The sequence below is a fragment of the Mastigoproctus giganteus genome, chromosome 14, assembly GCF_048544385.1.
Source record: "Mastigoproctus giganteus isolate SK-2022 chromosome 14, ASM4854438v1, whole genome shotgun sequence".
Taxonomy (NCBI): Eukaryota; Metazoa; Arthropoda; class Arachnida; order Uropygi; family Thelyphonidae; genus Mastigoproctus; species Mastigoproctus giganteus.
Window position 1 is genome coordinate 55,417,557 of NC_143588.1, and position 22,840 is coordinate 55,440,396.

Consider the following 22,840-nt stretch of genomic DNA (forward strand, 5'->3'; position numbering starts at 1 on the left):
TTGAAGAAACATTTCAAATCATGTTTGACTCCTTGATATAGTGGTTGTAAAGACCACCAGAAGATTTGAAATCAGTTCCTCCTAATTTTTTTTAGCAAACTCTGGAGACATCTTTTTGAGGTGATGCCAGATGTTGGAAGGCTGAATGAATGTGCTTGCTTCAACTAAGTTAATGTTGTCATTTTCAATTTATCATAATCCCAATTTTGTATTTCTTCTTCTTTTCAATGTGCATTCTGCTGCAGCAAGAATGCTTTTCTTTTAACAAAGGAATGCTGTTCAAAATTGTCTAAGGAAGTTTTGTTCTTCAGCAGTTTTGTTCTTAAGTGGCCTTAGACAATCCAGAACACTCAAACTTCACTCTTAATTGTCTAATAAAAGGTAGCCATGAATAATTTTTTTTTTTTTTTTTTTTTTTGACACAGCCCAGATACTGTTTCACCACTACAACTTATGGTACTGTTGCAAATCCTTCTACACTATAAAGTATAGCTAAATAATGCACCACAAGCTTCCGAAACAAAGTGTAATCTCCAAAAAATAATGCTGATTCCACAATAAAACCATTTTAATTGGGGTTTTAAGTAGCTTCATTTTGTTAGGTGCATTTACTCGTCCAGATGTGACAAATTACTTAGGATAAACAACTCGTGGAGGATTTTAAAAAGTGCTGAATTAAGTGGAAGATGAATTAACAACAGATGAATTAAAGGAACAGAAATTAACATAAACCAATGGAAGTGAGAACGAGACTTATAAAATATTATGAAATAAGCAGGGTGATGAATTAAGGTTGTGAATTTATTAAGATTATACTATATTTTGCTAAATTAACTAAAAATTACATATATAAAGTAACAGTTTTAAAGACAAATTATTAAAAAAAAATTGAAATAAATTGTGCAAATATTAATGAAAGACAATTTAATCCATGTTTATCTAATACATGATAAATAATTTTGAGAATCAGTTAATATTTTGTTTCACTTGTCATGAGTATGATAGCAAAGCTTAATGACAATACAATTAATGTATTATCATTATATAAGCATTTTCACTGATTTTTTTGTGACGGTATGCAACAGTACGGCGTACCAGCACCTACAGTGACATGTGACACTCGGATGCAGTGCACTTCGAAATTTGTAATATTCTGTAAATTTTATTTATTTATTTTTTTTTTTTTACATGTTTATCTACTATTCAAATAAGCTTAAAATTACTTAGCTAAATTTGCATTTTTCACTGTCTATTGTTAAGATATTTTCTATATAAAACTGTATAACCATTTTTATAATTCTAAATTGCTCAGTCGGACTTCTGTTTCATTATTTTTAATTCCCCTTAAAAGTTACATTTAAAATAGTTTCCGTTGAGCGAGAAAATTTTCATATAGTGAACGGATTAGGAGAGAATTAACTCGGTACGTACTGTTCGCATTTCTGGCCTTCAGGCAATTAGTGCTGCTGAGCGAATTAAGAGAGCTAAAGGGATTACCATTCTATAATTTAGTGGTACCTAGTAAAACCTATCCGACCACCTGTCCCACCTGTTACAGAGAAGTCGCGCTGGTCAACAGTGAGCAGATCAAGGTGTATTCCCAATGGGCTCTGGCCCACCTTCTACTGCAGTGGTGTCTAACCTTTTCCCATACAGGTGCCATATTCAAAAAAATTCAAAGTTAGATTTCTTTAGTGTTACATTTTCGATATCTTGTTGCACGTAAAAGTAAAATTGAAAATATTCGAAAATTTTATTAAGTACAATACACAATTACATTAACTGAACAAAACATTTAATGAGAATTTTTTTCCTAATTAACAAAATTTAAAATGCTGTTTTAGTTCACTTTCCTCGCGGACCGTAGGTTGGACACCTTCGTGAATCAAATGTAAGCGCCCCGTTCGAGAATTAGCAGGGACTAATTTCTTTTACCCCGACAAATAATCATCTGTTATTTCGCGGAAGTGTGTTATCCACATTTTTCGTAAATTTTCTCTATCTCTGGTCACAGTACCTGAATATCCGAATGACACTGACATTTTCAAAAAAAAAAAAAAAAAAAAAAAAAATTCAAATTTAAGAACTAGTGACAATATCGATGACGAGAGAAGGAAAGCGAGAACAATAAAAGGTACTGAACCTTCTAAGCATGAATTGTTGGCATTTGGTGAAAATGAAGTTAGAAAATTGTCAATTAGGTTACAGTTAAATGCAATTTGTGGATTTCGGGGGTACCTAATTGAAAAGATGGTTTCGGAAGAACTGAAGAATTTGATGGACGCTCTGAGTATGATAGCAATTTCATCGAGTGAATGTGAACAAGGATTTTCACAAATGAATCTGATTGTCAGCCCAACCAGAGCTTCGTTGACGACAAAAACACTTTCTTCACTACTGTTTCTTAAAATTGTAGGCCCACCGCTGACCCGCTTCGATCCAGCAAAATATGTCGATTCGTGGCTGCTTCGGAAAGGTCATTCAGCAAGAGACACACAAAGAGGAAGAAAAGAAGTCTGCATAGGGTGTCGGATGAGAACTTAATAAAAATTTGGAATATTCTACAAAAACTTTATTATAAAATTATTTTTACTTATTTTTTTTAGAGGCCATAGTTTAACGAAGGTCCCTTAAAATGTCTGCCTGTCCATCCATCTGTCACAGCATTGTATCTCTGGAACCACTCAACCTATTGACTAGAAATTTTGCATGGGTTTGCACATCAAGTGGGCCAACATAACGGCATATTGATCATCGTTGACAAAAATTTGTCTGAGAAATGGAGGGGGGGTTAAAAATGTTGTTGACAACCTATAGCTACACCGTTGGAAAGATCTCAACGAGTATGTTTAAAATATAATTTTAATAAAATATTTTTATTATTAAAAATGGCGGCGTCAGACAGAAAAATGTAATTTTCTGTGTCCCCCCCCCTCTATTTCCGTCGCTAGAGCTAAAAATTTAAAAATCACATTAACCATGCGTTATTCGATGCTTATCAAGGGAAAACTATTGCGATTGAAATATATCATTTATTTTTGTGTTAAAATTAGTTCAAAATCTTTTGTTTGTTGCACTTCAATTTATTGAATTTCAATAGTGTGCTTCTTTTTACTAAGTAACTCTCCTTTTAGTGACAGAAAGGTTGCTAAATAGTTAATAATTCTATAAAGGTCATTTATAAATTTTGCAACAAGGGTGTTTTTTTTTTTTTTTTTGGTAGTTGCTGGTGCATAGGCTTCTGTGGCCATAACGCACCTCCCAAAGTTTTTGCAGTACTTTGACCCAAGCCCAAGGCGGGAATCGAATCCGCGACCTTTGGGTTGCCAGGCAGGCACTTTACCCACCCGGCTAGCACGACAAGAAGTATTTTTTAACAATTTTCAAAGCTGGGGTTGTCCCTGCAAGGAGGTACTCAGAGAGCAAGTATTGAGGCGGTAGTGGGGAGGCACCTGCGTGGAGTCTTGCAGGACCCTCACCTGCCAATCGCTTCTCCTCCAAGACTTTGATTGTTTCTGCAGGAAGAAGTCAGAGTCGCTTCTCCCACCCTTGGTATTCACAATAACTGGAAAGACTCAAATAGACAATGTTTTCGTTATTTCCTAAGTTTTAGGCCAAACCGGGGTACCAGAAACTTTTTTCAAGTACCATAAAGTTCTCTATTTGAGATACTACACTAACGACAATTCGTGTCATCCTGAGTGCCCGGCACTCAGTAGTTGACCGATTATTTACTTATTTTTCTATATATATTTGAATAATAAATTTATACTTAATAAACTGTGTTAATATACTAAATTTGTTGTTCTTACTCCAAAAACATTACTACGAAAGTAACTATCAGGGGAAAAAAAATTTTTAGAGTACTTTTCATATCCTTTTAATTTTCAATTTTTCCTGTTTTTTCCAATTTTTCACAAAAAAAGCATTGAGTATTTTTAAATTCTGTATGTTAAAACTTTAAGTAATTCTTACTTAATAATATTTTGCATTATATTTTAATAGAAGAGAAAGAATCTTTAAAAACTTACGTATCCAATGTATCTTGTAAGAGAATCATCACTTGCTCTCTCACTTTCCAGTTTTTGTGTGTGAAGGCAGTCATGAGCTTCTCAAAAATATACTATAATAAAATAATTTTATAACTAAACAAGAAATTCTATCAACAGATTATATATTGAGCAGTAATGCACAACCTTTTACTGAAAGGGCCACTATTGTTTCACCTTTCATACACAGCCTGTAGAAAGAAAAGGGCTTTCTACGGTTGTGTGTGAAGGCAGTCATGAGCTTCTCAAACATATACTACAATAAAATAATTTTATAACTAAACAAGAAAATCTATCAACAGATTATATATTGTGCAGTAATAAGATTAGTAAAACACTGAGCTACAAGGCTCAATAACTTCTACATTGTAACAATATATTTAAAAGAGTAAGAGATTACCTCAATCTTTTGTGTAGAATGCTTCCAGTCAATGCTCTCCAAATGTTAACAAATAAAATAAACAGATAAAATAATTTTAATGAATTCTTTCACTCATACAGACATGACCAATTCAACGCACAATGGAACCGAGAGCCCCAACCTGACCCCACACATCAAACCATGAGTATGAGAAGATATTGTATCAGAATAATTAAAAAGGGAAAACCACTTACAAGAATAAATAATTAAAATCATGATTATAAAATTTGGATACACACATCGAACATACAAATTAAATGAAATTTACTGTATTTTCCTTCCTAAAACAGACAAGGCTTTGACTGATCGATTACAAGCTAAATATAAGTCAGAAAATACGATACCCATTAATAAAACCAATAAAAAATACTTTATTTCTATACTGTACATCAAACAATGGTATAAGCAGCTCAAACTCTTTAAAGATAAATAATTCAAAATTGTAGCCAGGCCTATGCAGAAGCTACATAACATATTGAGAAACCACACAGTTCTTCCTTCTTTCTCGGTACAAGTAAATGATCTTGTATGCAATATTTCTTGTAATCAGTGCGATTTGTGGTATCAAGTGTTGACTCTGTGTACTCTAGATTTACACGTGAACAACATGCTGCTTCAGTCTACACATCACAAGCAGTTGCATCGCAATTGGCTTTTCATGCCGTCAATGAAAGTTACGCATTCTTATTTAATTAAGCAGAAATTTTAAACATACAACATAATTACATAAAATTATTGATTGCTGAAACCCTTGAAATGAAGTTACAAGCAAATTCCACTAACATATGTTTAAAATACTTAAAGGTACCGTCCTTACCTAATTTCGGATCTTTTTTATGCATGCATCAAGACAAGTAATCTCTCTCTCACCATGTTATTTCCAACCTGTGAACAAGACAATCAGTCGAAAAGTGTTATCTGTTTAAGGAGGTTTGTTTGTTATTTGGTTTTTAGGAGCATTAGCAACTAAGGCCATATTGCTCCGTGTTTAAGGAGGAAAATACAGCAAATTTCACTTAATCTGTTATGTTCAATGTGTTTATCCAAATTTTATAGTTTTGATTTTAATTATTCTGACAGTCTTCTCACACTCATGGTCGTGCTGAGTTGGTTTGATGTCTTTCGGGGTCGGGTTGGAGCTCTTGGCTTTCAATTCAGTTGTGTGTCAAATCGGTCGTGTCTCTATGAGTGAAAGAATTCATGAAAATTATTTTATTAGTTTACATTTGTAGAGCACTGACTACACAAAAGACTGGGGTAATCTCTTACTCTTAAATATATTGTACAGCACAACCGTTTATACTGAAAGACCCACATTATTGTTTCACCTTTCATACACAAACTGTAGAAAGAAGGACTTGACAAACTGCTCAGATAAAAGAATTTTTATTTATAACACACAAATGATATACAGTAGAGCGTCAATAATCCGCAATAATTGGGACCAAGGGTAGTTCGGACTTTGGAACTCATCAAAAATACTGTTCTGGAGACAGGAGGGGGGGGGGAAAGGATTAGTATGTTTAAAAATAAAAGCACTTAAAGTTGTACTTGCATATTTTTATTCACAGGTAACAAAACAAATGGAACTTTCAGACACAATAACATATATGTATAGGCCTTTAATGAAAACAATTACTTATTTTTTGCTGCACCATTTTCAAACTTTGTTCCTTTATTGCCAGATCTCTCACTCTTTTCAGAAAGAGTGGAGTTGGGCAGCATTCAGTTTTTCGATCGTTTGTTGATTTTCACATATCATTTAATTTTGTTAATTGGTAAGGTAATAAAAGTATAAATTGAGGCTTTATATCTTCATTTTTATAGCCTGTGGATAATATTTCACCGGTTTTCTCTTATTAGAATTGCCATTTAATAGAATCAAAATTCAATTTGCAAACTTGATCACAATAACAGGTAAGTAACGTAATTATTTTATAGCACCAGCGTAAAAAAAAAAAAAATTGCTGGCTCATTCAAATTTTCAGTGCTCTACTATATTTTTCACAGAGGAAATAAAACATTTAAACACCTTTAATAATTTTTAACAATAGGTGCAATATTTACTTTCAGTCAGTCACAAACTCAATTCAAATTCAGCTCTTCTTCTGTAAGTTAATTTTAAGTATGCTGATTTGTTAACTTCATTAATGAAAAATCCTTTTGAAAATACATGTACAGTAAACCTCAAATTATTAAGAATAATGGCGAGGAGTAAAAGCACAGATAATTAAAAATCATTTTATTTTACTCCATGCTTTTCATTTATTTATTTACTTTTTGGATAAAACATACACAGGGGCAACCTCCAATTATAATTTATAAACATCTATAAAGCATAATGATTAACTATCAAGTATCACATTTCCAACATGTAAAAAATTTAAATTAATAAAATGAGAACCCCATTATTGATTTAATTAACCTTCTATGATTGAATTTATTTCTGTAATATATTATTCTCCTGTTTTATTCATAAATTGAACTGTATCATGTTGCACTTTTCCTAAATGAAATTCTTCTTAAGATCAGTTGCAAATTGTTAATGCAATTTTAGTTGTTGTTAGGTTTGTTGGTGCATCAGCAACTGTGGCTATAATGCACTGATTTCTGACTAGTATATCTTTGTTGTTGATGCTGATTCTGATAAAAATTTAAAGAAAGTGATATTTATCAATCCATTTTAGAAAAACAAAAACGTCATCCATATCCTGACGATCTTCTTTTTTTTTTTTTTTTTGATTTGGTAGTTGTTGGCGCATCGGCTTCTGTGGCCATATTGCACCTCCCAAGGTTTTTGCAGTACTCTGATCCAAGCCCGAGGCGGGAATCGAACCCGCGACCTTTGGGTTGCCGGGCAGGTACTTTACCCACTCGGCTAGCCCGGTCGGCGACGATCTTCTAGAACATTACGTAGTGTTATTGATTTCAATTTTTGAAAAGTAAGGAGAAAGCAGTTTTTCGTTCTCTTAGATATAGTGGGCATTCGATAACGATATGCTTTACAGTGAGTGGACATGAACAGTTACTGCATTGTGGGGCATCTTCCTTTCTTAATAAATAACTGAGAGTGAGGTATGTGTGACCAATGCGCAGTCGTGCTAGTACAGTTTCTTCTTTTCTATTTCCTCTCAGACTGGATCGCCACTGTTTCGGTTCTTTCTTTATTTCAAAAAGTTTATTATTTGGTTTTTTTTTCCCATATACGTTTCCACTGTTGTTTAGAGGTCTGTTGTATAATGCATTTATAGTCAACATAAGGTGTCTGAAATTGGAAGCGATAGGATTTGAAGCATTTTTGGCAGCTAAATCTGCCTGTTCATTTCCTGGGATTCCAGAGTGTCCAGGAATCCAACAAAAAAATATGCGGTGACCAAGTGCATGAAATGCCATTAACTGAGTCCAGATTTGTTGTACCAGAGGATGACTGTTGGGGCGTTTACATTGCATACAATTCACGGCACTTAATGAATCGGTATATATTATGGATTGAGTATATGAGGCTTCTTTTATTTTCTCCAGGGCTAGTAAAATACCATACAACTCAGCAGTATAATTACTACATTCTGAGGGGAGCTGTTTGGCGATGATAGCATCTGGCAGGACTACAGCTATACCAACTTTACTGGTAGTCTTGGATCCATCTGTATATAGCTGCACGTAACTCCTAAACTGAGTGGAGTGGGCCAGATGTGATTGTCTGATGTTAATTTCTGGAAAATTATTCTTTCCCCATTTCTGATAGTATTTTTCAATATGTATTGTGGGTATTTGCCATGGCTGGATTTGCATGCTAGTATCCTGCATTATGTTATTCAGGCTGAATCCCCAGCTAGTGTTTAGAGCTTGAAGCCTAATGCCAGATGGTTTGTTGAGACATGATTTAGTTCAATAGAAGTTTTCCCATTTTGGTCTGAAGAAATATTGCCATATCAGGTGATGTGGTAAGCTGCTGATTTTTGCGGCATAATTTAGGAGAAGAATTTGTCGCCGAAGGTCTAGCAGCAGTTCATTGGCTTCCATATATAGACTTAAAATGGGAGATGTACGAAAGGCAACCAGTGCTATTCGAAGTGCACTATGATGAATGGGATCAAGCCATTTCAGAACACTTGGCCTGGCTGAGGCGTATGCAGGAGATGCATAGTCTAAGCGGGATCTAATTAATGAGCGGTATAAATGTAGCAACATGTATCGATCTGCACCCCATGACATAGAGGAGATTACTCTGAGAATATTCAGTTTCTTAAGACAGCTGGTACGAATATATTTTATATGTTCAAGGAAGTTTAATTTTTTATCAAGTATTATACCAAGAAAACGAGTACTTGTTTGAAATGTAATACAATGGGAGTCTAACTAAAGGTTTGGAACAGGATGCAATGTACGTTTATGACAGAAGTGTACTGCAGTTGTTTTCAATTTAGAAATTCTGTAGCCACTGTTTTTTTCCCAAGAGACTATTCTATTAATGGTGCCTTGTAGTTGTCTCTCAATAAGTCGCATATTTTGAGAATGACATGAGATGGCAAGGTCATCAGCATACAGGTATGCATCAACTGTGTTAGGTATACAATTGGTTATAGAATCGATCCTGATGGCAAGAAGTGTTGCACTCAGCACTGAGCCTTGGGGAACTCCCTCTTCTTGAACATATGTTCCAGAAAGTGACGAGTGGTAAAGGACTTGGAAGGATCTGTTAGATAGGAAGTTCTGAATAAATTTCGGGAGATGACCCCGAAGACCAGATTTACGTAAATCCCGAAGAATCTCATAATGCCAAGTTGTATCAAATGCTTTCTCGATGTCAACTCATATCATAACAAAATGTTCACTTCTTAGAAAGGCGTTCCAAATATTTGCTTCCGCTTTGATAACGAGATCAAGCGTCGATCTACTTCTCCGAAAACCATACTGGCTTGGACTCAATGTTTTGAGTCTCCAAATACCACGTTAGTCGAGAGTTAAGTATTTTTTCCATTGTTTTTCCCAAGCAACTTGTTAGGGAGATAGGTCGATAGTTTGTGGATCTGTGTGGTCTTTTCCTGGTTTCGGGAAGGCTAGCACATAAGAATGGCACCAGCTGGTGGGGTAATATTCCTCTAAGAAAATTCTATTATAGAGTAGTAAGAGAGCACTTAATGATCTTTCACTTAAATGGGAAATCATTGCGTAATAAATTCCATCAGGACCTGGAGCACTGTTTTTCACTTTTGTGAGTAATTCAGTCATGGTCAACGGCAGATTGTATGAATGTTGGAGAGCAGTATTAAAATTCAGTTTATACTTTTTTCTGTACTGCATTTTAGCATCTGAAAGGCTGGTTCATAGGCGGAAACAGCTGAGAGTGATTCAAAAGACGAGCCGAATGCATTAGCAAGTTGCTCAGGTTCAGAAATTTCCTTTCCTTTCAGAAATAGAATCGGAGAAGTAGCAAGTGAGTATTTGCCATTGATACGTTTGATTTTTTCCAGACTGTGAATCTGTTTATTGTGGCAGCACAGCGTGCCCATGCTTCTTTTTTACTCATTCGTCTTACATGACGAGCCTTAGCCCTTGCTCTTTTAACCTGTAGAAGGTTGGCTGTTTTCTAAACTGATTCCAGGATTTATTTATTTTTCTTTTAACAATGCTACATGCTTCATTCCACCACATTTTTGGATGGAATCAGATTTTAAATGATGATTTCGGGATAGTGGATTCAGCTGCTGTCATTATTCGTTGTGTAATATAGCTTACTGCAGAATCAATGATAGTGGAATCTAAATGAGCTATTTCTTGATATTTAGCCCAGTTGGCCTTGTCAAATTTCCAAATTGTTCTAATTCTGTTGAGCGGAGGAGAACTTGTACAGAAATTACAGATGATCGGAAAGTGATCACTACCAGGAGGGTTGTCAGTAACTGTCCAGTCTATGTGAAGAAATATTGTTGGAGAACATACTGTTAGATCAATGGCAGAGCTTGAGCCAGATGGTACATGAACATATGTGTGATCACCGGTGTTTAAAATAGTTGTGTTTATCCAAGAATTTCTCAATTATTTGTCCTCTGCAGTCAAGTTGTTCAGAACCCCATAGGGGTTATGGCCATTCCAGTCACCCAGAATACAGAAAGGAGTGGGTATTTGTCCTACTAGGTCATCTAAATCAGCAAGGGTGTAAGCGTGGTTTGGTGACAGATACAATGAGACTAATGTTATCGTTATGCCAATGGTGATACGGGCTGCAATTGCCTCCAATGGTGTTTGCAAGGGAACAGGTCTGGAGGGAATTGAAGAGTTTACTAACAGCGCTGCTCCTCCGTGTGCTGCATTAGAGCAGTTTCTATCTTTTCTATACATGGTGAAGTGTTTAATTGTTATAGATACTGCATTCATCAGGTTTGTTTCTTGTATGCGTGCTGCGACAGGCTTATATTCACTTAGGAGATTGTAGAGGTCATCTAAATGTGCACGAAATCCACAACAATTCCATTGAATCACTGTGTGCATTGTTTGGTTTTAAATGGAGGCTTTGGTTTCTTACGGCAGATTTTTTTTGTTTGCGCTTGTCTACTTTTGCTTTTTCTTTTTTTGGGAAGATCGGCCTACCCATGTCAATGTCATCCTCTGGATGAATCTCAGGAATTGAATCATCTTCATCTATCTTTTCATCAATATCCATGGTATCGGATATAAATTTAGTAGTGTTGCTTCTTTCAGGGGTCTTGGCTCATTCATTTGGTTTCTCATTAGGCTTCTTATCCGGAGGTATTGTTATAGGAGTATTTGCTTCTCGAGTAGCATATTTAGGAATAGGTTTTTCCTTTGATGAGGAGAGGAGTGATTTAGCCTAACCAGATACTGAGATATTTGGAGGGACTGAGCAGTCTGTCAGAGTTTCTACTGAGCGTAGCCATTGGGTAACTGAAGCATATGTAGGTGACTTAGCAGGTACTGCAAAATATTTTTTAGCTTCTTGATAGAATACTTTCTGCTCAATCTTATATTTTTGAATATTCTTTTCTCTTTTCCATTGAGGGCATTCCTTAGAGAAGGCAGAGTGGTTACCATGGCAGTTAGGACAAATTTGCATTTCAGTGTTACAGTTTGTGTGTGTATGCTCTTTTGAACCGCAGTTAGCACAAGTGGCTACACCTCTGCAGACAGTTTGGGAATGACCAAATTTTTGGCACTTAAAGCACCGGACTGGATTTGGAATGTATGGTCTTACTTGGCATCTAAGATAACCAGCTTTAATAGAAGTAGGTAGATTTGGTGTTTTGAATGTTAGTATCACTGTCCATGTGGGGACAGGCTCTCCATCTCTTTTAATAACAATTCTTTTGGCTTGTACCACGTTTTGATCTCAGTTCACGCACAAGCTCATCCTCTGATACGTTTAATTGATCCCACTCTGATATTACCCCTTTAGAGGAGTTTAAGGCGGCATGTGGGGTAACCTTATTGGGAATTCCACCAAAAGTGGATACATTCAATAGCCTCTCAGCATGTCTATGTTCAGTCATTTCGATTAATAAATCTCCGGATCTTAAACGCCGAACCATTTTTGGAGGGCCAGCCACTTTTTCGAGACATTTCTGTATCAAAAATGGGGACAGCTTACTCAATGGTTGGTCTGTGGAGGAGTGTAGTATTAGAAAGAGAGGAGTGGTCTTATCCGTTCCTTCTTTTTTTTTGTCTCTTAGCATGGGATACATTTGTGTCGTCATGATCTGGATTATGCTTGTCTAGCTGAATAATAAGATCCACACAAGGACTGTTTATTTTTGTCCATTGTTGCTCCTTTTTGCCCTGGGAGGGTGTCTTTCTTCTCCCACGTCTCCAGCCCCGCCACATGGAGGCAGGAACAGTGCCACCAGTGACTAAGCAATAAAGTAAGGTTATTTGTTAATGCGTTAGTAAGTTAGTCCTATGTACAAGAAGAAAGGTGTCTTTCCTTTCTGTTAGGTACACTAGCTTCTTTACTTTAGAAGAGCAAAATTAAATAAATCTGAAAAAATGCAAAAATAATACTATAAGTATCTGCCGCTCTTTATGAAAAACGATTGGAAATCACTCAGAAATCGCTATACTCACTCGCTTGGCACTCGGCGCCACAATTTTAGTAAAAGTAAGTATAGCTCATTTAATTCCACCAGCAACTAATTGGAGAATGTAATTTCCCTCCATTATAAATATATTTTATCTTTATAATGTATGAAACTGACCACGAAGGTCATAAGTTTACAAAACACAGTAAAACCAGATGATCCAGACTTTCTGTTAATCCAGACTGGATTTTCAGTCAGAGGAAAAATTCTATCGAAAAAAATATATGGAAGAAATTATAAAAATAACTGACTTATGAGTGGATTTCTGCAAATTGTACAATATATTTACAAGCGTGAGCTTGTAAATATATCGTATTAATGACATCCTTGTAAACAAGAACAGCAGGGATAAAGGGACTACAACTAGTCCATGTATACTAAGGGGTAACTGCCTGCTGCACTGGATAACAGCAAATGTGATGGTGTGCCACAGCACATGATTAGTAATGGGGAGGGGACATGAATCAAGCATTCTTGGAAATGACTCACAAACCAGTCACTCAGCTATTGTATTCAGTTGACAGCTGCTACTAGATTGTCCACGCATACACCTTATCACAGTTCTTTACCTACTGTATTGCTTTGTTTTCACTTGTGTATTTATTTTTTTGCAGTTTTGGGTTAACAGAAAATGCCAACAAAAAAAGATTATTTACCGTGTCAATGGAACAAAAACTGAATGCACTTTTTTACATTGATAAGGAGAAAAGTTTCAAAAAGATCACTCTCGATATAGGGATGGCAAAACAAACTGTTTCTGATTGGAAAAAAATAGGAAAGCCATCAAACTTTTGTGCAAAAATCGTGGCCAAAGACAGCTTAAGAAATAAGAGCTACCATTAAGCAGGCAAAAAATGAAAATTTAGACGAGGACTTATACATTTTGTTTCGTCAAGAACAAGAGCAAGGGGTTCCTCTCTCAGGCTCAATCCTTCAATCAAGGGCTCTTAGATTTAATGAAAAGTTAAGTAACCAGTCTTTTACTGCGAGTTTGGGGTGATTATCAAGGTGGAAGGAGCATCGTGAAATCTGACAGCTCAGAATTACAGGTGAAAGTCTTTCTGGTGATTGTGTTGCAAATGAAGAATTTAAAGTACAGTTTCTCAAGTTTGACAGCCTCCGTAGCCAAGTGGGCAGGAGCGGGAGTGCAGTAGTACACGCTCTTTGAGTAGACTGGGGGTTCAAGCCCCTGACTGCTGAATACGGTCGATCTGCCAACCCACACTGGACCAGCGTGGCAGATTATGGTCCATTTCCCTCAGCATGATTTGTTGAGGAGGTTTCCATCCTGCAGTGGGTTGATAATGGCTGCACTTTACTTTTTTCTCAAGTTTAGTAGTGAAGAAAGTTTAGTTCCATCCCAAAATTTTAATGCCAATGAGACTAGTTTATTTTTCAAAATGTTACCCAAAAAAAACACTTGCCTCAAAACTTGACTCTTCGGCTGAAGGATATATTGAGTAAAGAAAGAGTGACATTGCTTTTGTACAGTAACGCATCCCTGGAATTTAAAGTTACCGCTGTCAGTCATAGGAAAATCTGCTAAGCCCCATACTCTTAAAAATGTGAACTTAACTAAGAATGTAATTCCCACATCCTATTTGGTCTGTCCTTTCTGTACACATTGTTCTCCCCACATATAAATTCACTATCACTTGTCTGAGTAACACCATGTCTTGAATATCTATGATGACTGCATTTGTTGACTTAATCTGCACTACCAATTCATCAAATTTATTTACAATGTTCCTGGAATTGGTGTCCATGCACCTGTTCTTATTCTTAGTTACCCTAATACAGCCTACATATTTAGTTGTTACCAGCAATCCACAGAAGAGCTTCAAACTCCAACACCTTGCTTTTCAGACTGATCATGTTCCAATAGAAGCAGTGCAAGAATCACTTTCACCAATGGCTGTAGCTCTACTTAATTTAATAGTAGTAGTAGTAGTAGTGGCATGTGATGCAAGAAAGCAAGTGTATGAGCTTATGCAGCATCAGCCAAAAAAAAAAAAAAACACACACACCATTCCCTCCAAATGCCTGTCCAGTTCCTCCTTAAATTTATTCAACCTATCAACTTCCACAATGACAGATGGAAGTTTGTTCCAGCAATTAACCACACGCTGGCTAAAGGCAAATTTCCACACATCTATCTACATCTGTCTTTTCTTAATTTGAATTTATGCCCGCTTAGGTTCGTAATCTGAACAAGTGGAAGGATTCCATCAGAATTCAGCGTGCTCAACCAATTCAAGGCCCTATACACCTCAATCAGATCACCGCGCAGGTGCCTAGTCTCCAGCCACTGCAATTTGCAGAACTTAAGCCTCTCTTGGTAAGAGGATCCCTTCATTCCCCTCACCAATCTTGTTGCCCTTCTCTGTACATGCTCAAGTAAATCTACATCCTTCCTAAAATGAGGCCTCCAGACCTGTACGCAGTACTCAAGGCATGGCCTGACCATTGCCTTATACAGAGGGACAATCACCTCCTTCTCCCTGCTAGCAAAATTCCTATATATCATTGACAAAACCCCATGACCTGCCCTGGCAGCATTGCTCATAAAACTTCATATCTGACTGCACAATTACTCCCAGGTCTTTTTCATTTTCTACCACTTTAAGTGTAGTACCACACGGTTGGTACGTTTCTCTGGGGTTACTTCTACCCATATGCAGTACTTTGCATTTGTCAAGGTTAAACTTCAGTTGCCACTTCTTAGCCCATCTGCCCAAATTATCTAGATTGTGTTGCAGTAGCACACTGCCATTACTGTCATTAACAACCCTGCCAATCTTTGTATCATCTGCAAACTTCAACATTAAGCCTGATATGCCTTCATCAATATCATTGATAAATATACAAAACAACAGTGGACCCAACACAGAACCCTGTGGGACTTCACTAATAACATTAGTCCAAGAAGAGCCTACCCCAGGGACTCACATCTGGTGAGTATGGGCTTGGCACAGCCAGGGTCCTGAGCTGGATATCATCATTCTTCTTTCTCTTGGCGATTCCCTTCTACTTTTGACTCTGACTCTCTCTCTCTCTCTCTCTCTCTCTCTCTCTCTCTCTCTCTCTCTCTCTCTCTCTCTCTCTCTCTCAGGGGTAACTCGGGATTTTTTTTTTTTTTGGATGATGCAGCATAAGCCTTAGGCTTCCTTGCACCATATAGCTAATAATAATAATAAAAAGAGCAGCACCCATTGATTACCACCCTCTCTCTTCTCCCACTTAACCATCCTTTTATCCATTTTAGCAACTTACCCTTAATACCATTCTGCTCCAATTTGTACAATAGTCTTCCATGCGCAACAAAGTCAAAAGCTTTCCTGAAATCCAAATATATGATATCAAAATTATTTTTTGCATCCAGTTCCTTTGTAACCACATCATAATATCCTATAAAATTTATCAGACAAGACATTCCCTTAACAAACTCATGCTGTGTCTGAATTATTGCTGCAGTCTAGTCTAGATGATCCTGCAATGCATCTTTAACCAGTGACTCCATTATTTTACCCGGAACAGAAGTTAAACTAACTGGTCTGTAATTACTCGTGTCACCCTTCGATCCCCTTTTGTGAATTGGGGATACATTTGCACATCTCCAGTCCGTGGGAACCTCCCCTGAGTACAAGGATGCTCACATAATTATGGCTAAGGGTTTGCTTAGTTGCTTTGCCGCCTCCTTTAATATAACTGGATAGATCCCATCCACCCCAGGTGCTTTTCTTAATTTTAACTTCAAAAATTTCTCCTCCACTTTGCTTTCAGTTATTACAAAATCATTAAGTATCCTGCTACAATTTGATAACCTTCTGCCATTTTCAAACCTTAATAATTCCTCATGTGTGAATGTAGATGCAAAATACTTATTCAGTTTGTTTGCTATCTGAGCAGGATCATCAACAGTCGAACCATCGATGTCAAGTGGACCAATCAGATTCATCCCCTTCCTTTTAGAGTTTATATAAGTAAAGAAATCCTTGCTGTTTTTCTTAGCATCTTTTGCCAAGGATTTCTCGTAATCTGCCTTCGCCTGCCTAACCTCCTTTGTGACCTGATTACAGACTAGCTTATATCTGCCATAGGCTTCTGAGTTTCTTGATAATTTATATGCATCCCATGCATTTTTCTTCTCTGTCCCTAGTCTCATTAGTTCATTTGATAACCATTTAGGCCTAAACCTTGAACAATATTTCTTAATAGGTATGAAATTTTTAGTAGCATCCACGATTAATTCCTTGAATGCTTCCCACTTAGAATTTACTGTTGGTAACTTCGTCAGTTTATCCCACTATACAGAATTTAAAAACTGTTGGAGACCACTGTACTCACCTTTACGAAAGCAAAAATCCTTTCCTTTACCCCTGATGGTAATTAAATCTTTAAGTAAATCCCACATCAGTACACTGTGATCACTGCCACCTAGTGGTTCCTTTATCTGCAAATTCTTAATACACAAATGTATCCCCATCGAGCTAACACTTTTCTAACCTGCTGCCCCGATAGCATCAGCAAATAATATTCTTGCCAGCCTTCTATTTAGGTGTATCCTATCCCTAAAAATAGAAGTTAACAAGCAGAGACTACGCTGAGAAAAATCCTATTACACAAACCTTGCGTAATCTCTCCAGGGCCGAATTACTTCACACAGCTCTCAAAATGTACTCCCTCCTATCATATCCAGGTAGAATTGCAGACACTGTCAAATTCACTTCTAATTGACTTTTTCCAAACACTGACCTGTACTTAGTAGTGGCATATGATGCAAGGAGGCACACTTACATAGCAACAAACAAAAGGGGGAAAAAAAAAAAAAAAAAAACCTTTGCATTTCACATATCCATCCCCTCCTAGTTCTTCCTTGAATTTATTTACGCTATCCACTTCCACAATATCAGACAAGTTTCTTCCAGTAATCAACCACCCATTGGCTAAAAGCAAACTTCCACGCATCTAATCTGCAACCACACTTAATTTGAATTTATGCCCCCATGTGCGTAATCTGAGCAAGAGAAAGAATCCCATCAGCATTGAGCTTGTTCAATCCATTCAAAGTCATAAACACCTCAATCAAATTGCCAGGCACTGCAATTTGTAGAATTTAAGCCTATCTTGGTAAGAGCACCCCTTTGTTCCCTTCATCAATCTCATTGCCCCTTCTCTGTATTCACACCAGTTCTACATCCTTGCTAAAATTAGGTCTCCAGATCTTTAGGCAGAACAAGATATGGCCTGACCACTGCCTTATACAACAAAATAATAACATCCTTATCCCTGCTAGCAAAATTCCTGTGTATCAGAGAGACAAAACCCCATGTGCTGTCCTGGCTACCTGTCTGCAATGCTCAAAAAACTCCATATCTGACTGCACAATTACCCCCATGTCTTTTTCATTTTCCACTAATCTCATTGTAATACCACACATTTGGTACATTAATTTGAGATTACTGCTACTCATATGCAGTAATTGTAGTTTTCATTTGTCAATGTTAAACCTCAATTGCCATTTCTTAGCCAAGCTGCCTAATTATTCTAAATCTTGCTGCAGTGGCAGATTGTCATTAAACACCCTGCCAACTTTCATATCACCTAAAAACTTAACATTAAACCTGATATACCTTCATTAATATCATTAATAAATACAGAAAACAATAATGGGCCCAGCACCAAACCTTGAGGAAATCCACTGATAACATTAATCCATGACGAGCAGGGTCCATTAATAACACCTCTGTCTTCTCCCACTCAACTATCCCTTTATCCATTGGAGAAGCTTGCACTTAATGCCTACTGCTTCAATTTGTACAGCACTCTATTATGTGTAACATATCACAAGCTTTACTGAAATCCAAGTATTTAACCCCAGGGGCTCAACATCTGGTGAGTATGGGCTTGGCAAACCCAAGGTCGTGAGCTGGATATCATCATCATTCTCCTTTTTGATGATCTCTCTCTCTCAGGGTAACTCAGTAAAAATTTTTTTTGGCTCATAAGCCTTAGGCTTCCTTGCATGATATATGGCTAATAATATAATAATATTATATCAAAATATTTTTTGTATCTAGTTCCTTTGTTACTGCATAATAGTAACCAATCAAATTAGTAGGACAAGATTTCCCCCATAACAAACCATGCTGTAACAGAAGTTAAACTAACGGGTCTGTAATTACTCATGTCACCCTTTGATCCCACTATGTGAATTTGGAATACATTTGCACATGTACAGTCCATGGGGACTTTTCCTGAGTCCAAGGATGCTCATTATAATGGCTAAGGGTTTGTTTACTTCCTTTGCCGCTTCCTTTAATATAACTGGATACAGCCCATCCACTCCAGGTGTGTCTTTCTTATGTTTATTGTTGTTGTTGTGCTTGGATGTTTCTGGTGCAAAGGCTACTTAGGCCATATTGCACCTATCATCAGTTAATACTAATTTTATTGCTTCTATGGAAGCAGTTAGAAACTGTAATATAAACCTATTTGTTTCAGAAAGAAGAAAAATTCTGTAAGGTTTGAATTTTTGCCTATGATATGGCTAGGTGACAATTCCTGTAAGTTTGAGAGAGAAGTGAATGAAATTAGATGGGAATTGTTATGCGAGGTGCATTCCAGGAGTATGTGTTTTATTGTGAGTGGCCTGTGGCAATGTGGAGGGTCATTAACTGATAACAGAAATAGATGGGTCAAATGAGTGTGGCCTATTCAGGCTCTCACCAAGACAACCTCTTCTTGTCTGTTTGTGCGGAAATTGGAGGCCCATAATTGCGGTACAGGTTTAATTTCAAGGAGGTTGGGACAACCTTTTGCCAATGATCTCAGAGACAAATCAACTCTGATCTGATCAGCTGTAGTAATGGATGAGTAGGTGGGGAAATCTTTTGCATTGCTAATAGGGCACTTTGCAAGTCTGTGTAGATTATGCTCTTTTCAACTGAGAGATGGAAAATATTTTCCAGAGCAAGCTTTATGGCATATAATTCAGTGGTGTAACTACTGTATTCTGCCGAAGTGATACAGAAGTGATAGTGTCATGGAATACTATTGCTGCACCTGATCCGTTCTCGGACTTTGATCCATCAGTATATATTTTAGCGAAGTCAGGATAACATTGTAAATGTGCAATGTACAGCTGCTGGATGTTAATACCTGTTAAAGAGTATTTTCCCCATTGGTGGAAATAATTGTCACAACACAACATGATGACAGACCATGGAGGAACATGATCTATAGGTTCTTGGTGGACTGAGTTGTATATTCCAGTTTTCTCCTAATACCTGCAGGCCTAGTTGCTTGTGGTTTGTTTCTATAAAAGGTCGTGAGTGGCGGGTCATTAAATATTGACCAATTAGGATGGGTCAACTGGCTTTGGATCTTGGTTGCGTAGTTCAGTAATAACACCTTTCTTATGATGTTTAGAGGAGCTTCATAGACTTCTACATAGACTTTGCACTGGAGATATTCTGAATGCATCTAGAGCACTTTCCCTAGCAGAATCGAAGATAGGTGTGCCATAATCCAGATGAGATCTAATTATGGATCTATATAAGTGAAGCAAGATGTAATGATCTGCTCCCCAGGTTGCTGCTGATAAGGCTCTGAGTATGATCATTTTTTTTTGGCAAGCTGTCCAGAGATGTTCAATGTTTTTTGATAGTTTAACTTACTGTCAAAAATTAAGCCAAGCAGACAAATACTGTTTGCTACTGGAATAGGATGATTATCTAATTGGAGTTCAGGATCAGGATGCATTTTACATATGGTACAGAAGTGAATGGCAGTAGATTTCTGGCTGGATAGTCTAACTGTTTTGTGTCATCTACATCTGGATCTGATTTATTGATATCTGCAATTGTCTCTAAATATAGTTCATGTTTTGTGAGTTGCAGGAGATTATGAGATCATCATGAGATCAGCATAAAGATATGTCTACTGTTTTCGGAATGAGTTCAGTTAAGTGATTAATTCTAATTGCAAATAGAGTGGAGCTTAGAACGGACCCTTGAGGGATTCCTTCTTCCTGGACAAAGTTTTTAGAGAGAGTTCCCCGATAACAAACTTGAAAGGATCTTTGTTGTAAGAAATTTTGGATGAAATATGGCAAATTTCCTCTCAGGCCAAGAGAATGTAGATCCTTTAAAATGCCGAGAAGTCATGTGGTGTCAAAGGCTTTCTCAGTATCCAGACAGACCATAATGAGATCCTCCTTTTTGATGAATGCATTTCTGATGTTTGCTTCAGCTTTAATCATAAGGTCCAATGATGATAATTTTTTCTGAATCCAAATTGATTGTTATTGATTAAATTTTGGGACTCAAGATAAAGTCAGACGGCAGTGAATCATTTTTTCAAGGGTTTTGCTCAGACAGCTGGTAAGTGAAATTGGTCTGTAGTTATGAGGAACAGAAGTCTTTACCAGGTTTTGGGATAGCCAGAACATAGGAATGATGCCAGGAGCTTGGGAATGTACGTTCAGTGAAAATTCGATTGAAGAAGAACAGCAGTGATGAGTGTGACTTTGGATATAAATTTTTGAGCATTATATGAAATATCCCATCAGGGCCAGCGGCACTGTTCCTTGTGTTGGTAAGAGCATGCTGCAGTTCAACCATGATAAATGGTTGATTATATGTTAGTGCACATCTGTCAGTGAAATTCAGTTTGGATTTTTCAGTTACACCTTTAATTTTTTGAAATGATTGGTCATAAGCAGTTGAGGAGGACAACTGAGAAAATACATATCCTAGTGCATTTGCGATTTCTGCAGGGGTAGAAAGTTCCTGTTCATTCCAGTTAATTAGTGGAGTAAGACGTTGGAGGAATTTTGCCATTTAACAATTTTATCTTATTCCAGATCATCTGATATCTGTATTTTTATTAACTGAGGAAGCGAATTTAATCCAAGATTCTTTCTTTGCTTTCCGTCTGATATAACAGGCTCTTGCTCTAAGTTGCTTATAATTAATAAGATTGGAAGTGGTTGGATGTTTGTGGAATTGATTCCAAGCTTTGTTTTTCTCTTTTTTTGCATTGTTGCACTCTTCGTTCCACCAATAATTGAATTTGCCTCTTCCTTACTTGGTATTGTGGAATTGCAGCTGTTAGAATTTGGTTTGTTATATGTTCAGTAACATGGTTGATAGAAGAGCACTGTATGATATGGTTGTCAAATGAGACAAGCGTGCTGTATTTTATCCAGTCAGCCTTTGGAAATTTCCATTTTATTGAATTATCTGTTGGTAATGAACAGGATGTTTGAGCTTTGCATATTATTGGAAAATGATCGCTGTTGTGTGGGTTGTTAAGAGTTACCTACTCGTTACTTGGATAGAAAATGGGGAAAAAATGGAAAAGTCTATTGTGGAGATTGATCCGGCAGGAAAATGAACATAGGTAGGAGAGCCAATATTCAGCAGATCCTGTCTATCTATCAATATTTCAACAAGCTTTCCACACCTGTCTAAGCTGGAGGAACTCCATAATGGGTGGTGAGCATTTAAGTCACCTAGTAGACAGAAGGGAACTTGTAGTTGCAACACAAGATCTTCGATTTGCTGAATAGAATATGGACGATTAGGTGGAAGATAAATTGAGACCAATGTAACAGTGATTCCAATTACTACGCATGTGGCAACAGCTTCTAAAGAGGTTTGCAATGGAATGCATCTGGAGGAAACTCTCGAGTCCAACAGGATGGCTACTCCTCCATGAGCACTATTAGTGTCAGATCTATCTTGTCTGAAGATAGTGTAATTTTTGACTGTAGTGGAAACTTGGGGCATCAAGATAGTTTCCTGTAGACACATGGCAACAAGATTGAAGCAGTAAATTAGTTCACTGATATCATCGATGTTGCTGCGAAAACCTCTACAATTCCACTGAATGATGTGTTTCATTATTTGGTTTTGTTCATGGAAGATGTATTCGACTGCTTTTTATAAGTTGATTGTTTATGACGGTCTGGTTTTGGTTTTTCTTTTCGGGGAAAATTGGGACGTCCTGATTCATTGCTATTGTCCATATCATCTTCTGCGTGTATTTCAAGCAGTTCTTGACCGATAGTATCACCTGTATCCATTCTTGTTAGGCATGATTCTTTCATCTCAGCAGGATACGATTTTTGCAAATTTTCTGCTACCTGACAATGCAGAGGTCTCTGGGATGGAATTGTGAGTGGTGTATATTGCTTTGGAATTTAGTTTAGATGGATGCTGGACCAAGAGTACTGATCGTGCCCAGTCTGATATTGATATTTTTGGAGAGAT

General features: G+C 37.0%; 1 protein-coding gene across 1 annotated transcript in view; it reads right to left on the minus strand.

Moving 5' to 3' along the window:
• Positions 1-22,840, minus strand: part of chb (CLIP-associating protein) — a 1,004,436-nt gene that overhangs the window by 824,493 nt on the left and 157,103 nt on the right. Inside the window, exon 6 of the mRNA XM_090388867.1 lies at positions 4,032-4,123. Within this exon, the coding sequence (XP_090244993.1) occupies positions 4,032-4,123 (92 nt within the window). The remainder of the gene's footprint in view (positions 1-4,031; positions 4,124-22,840) is intronic.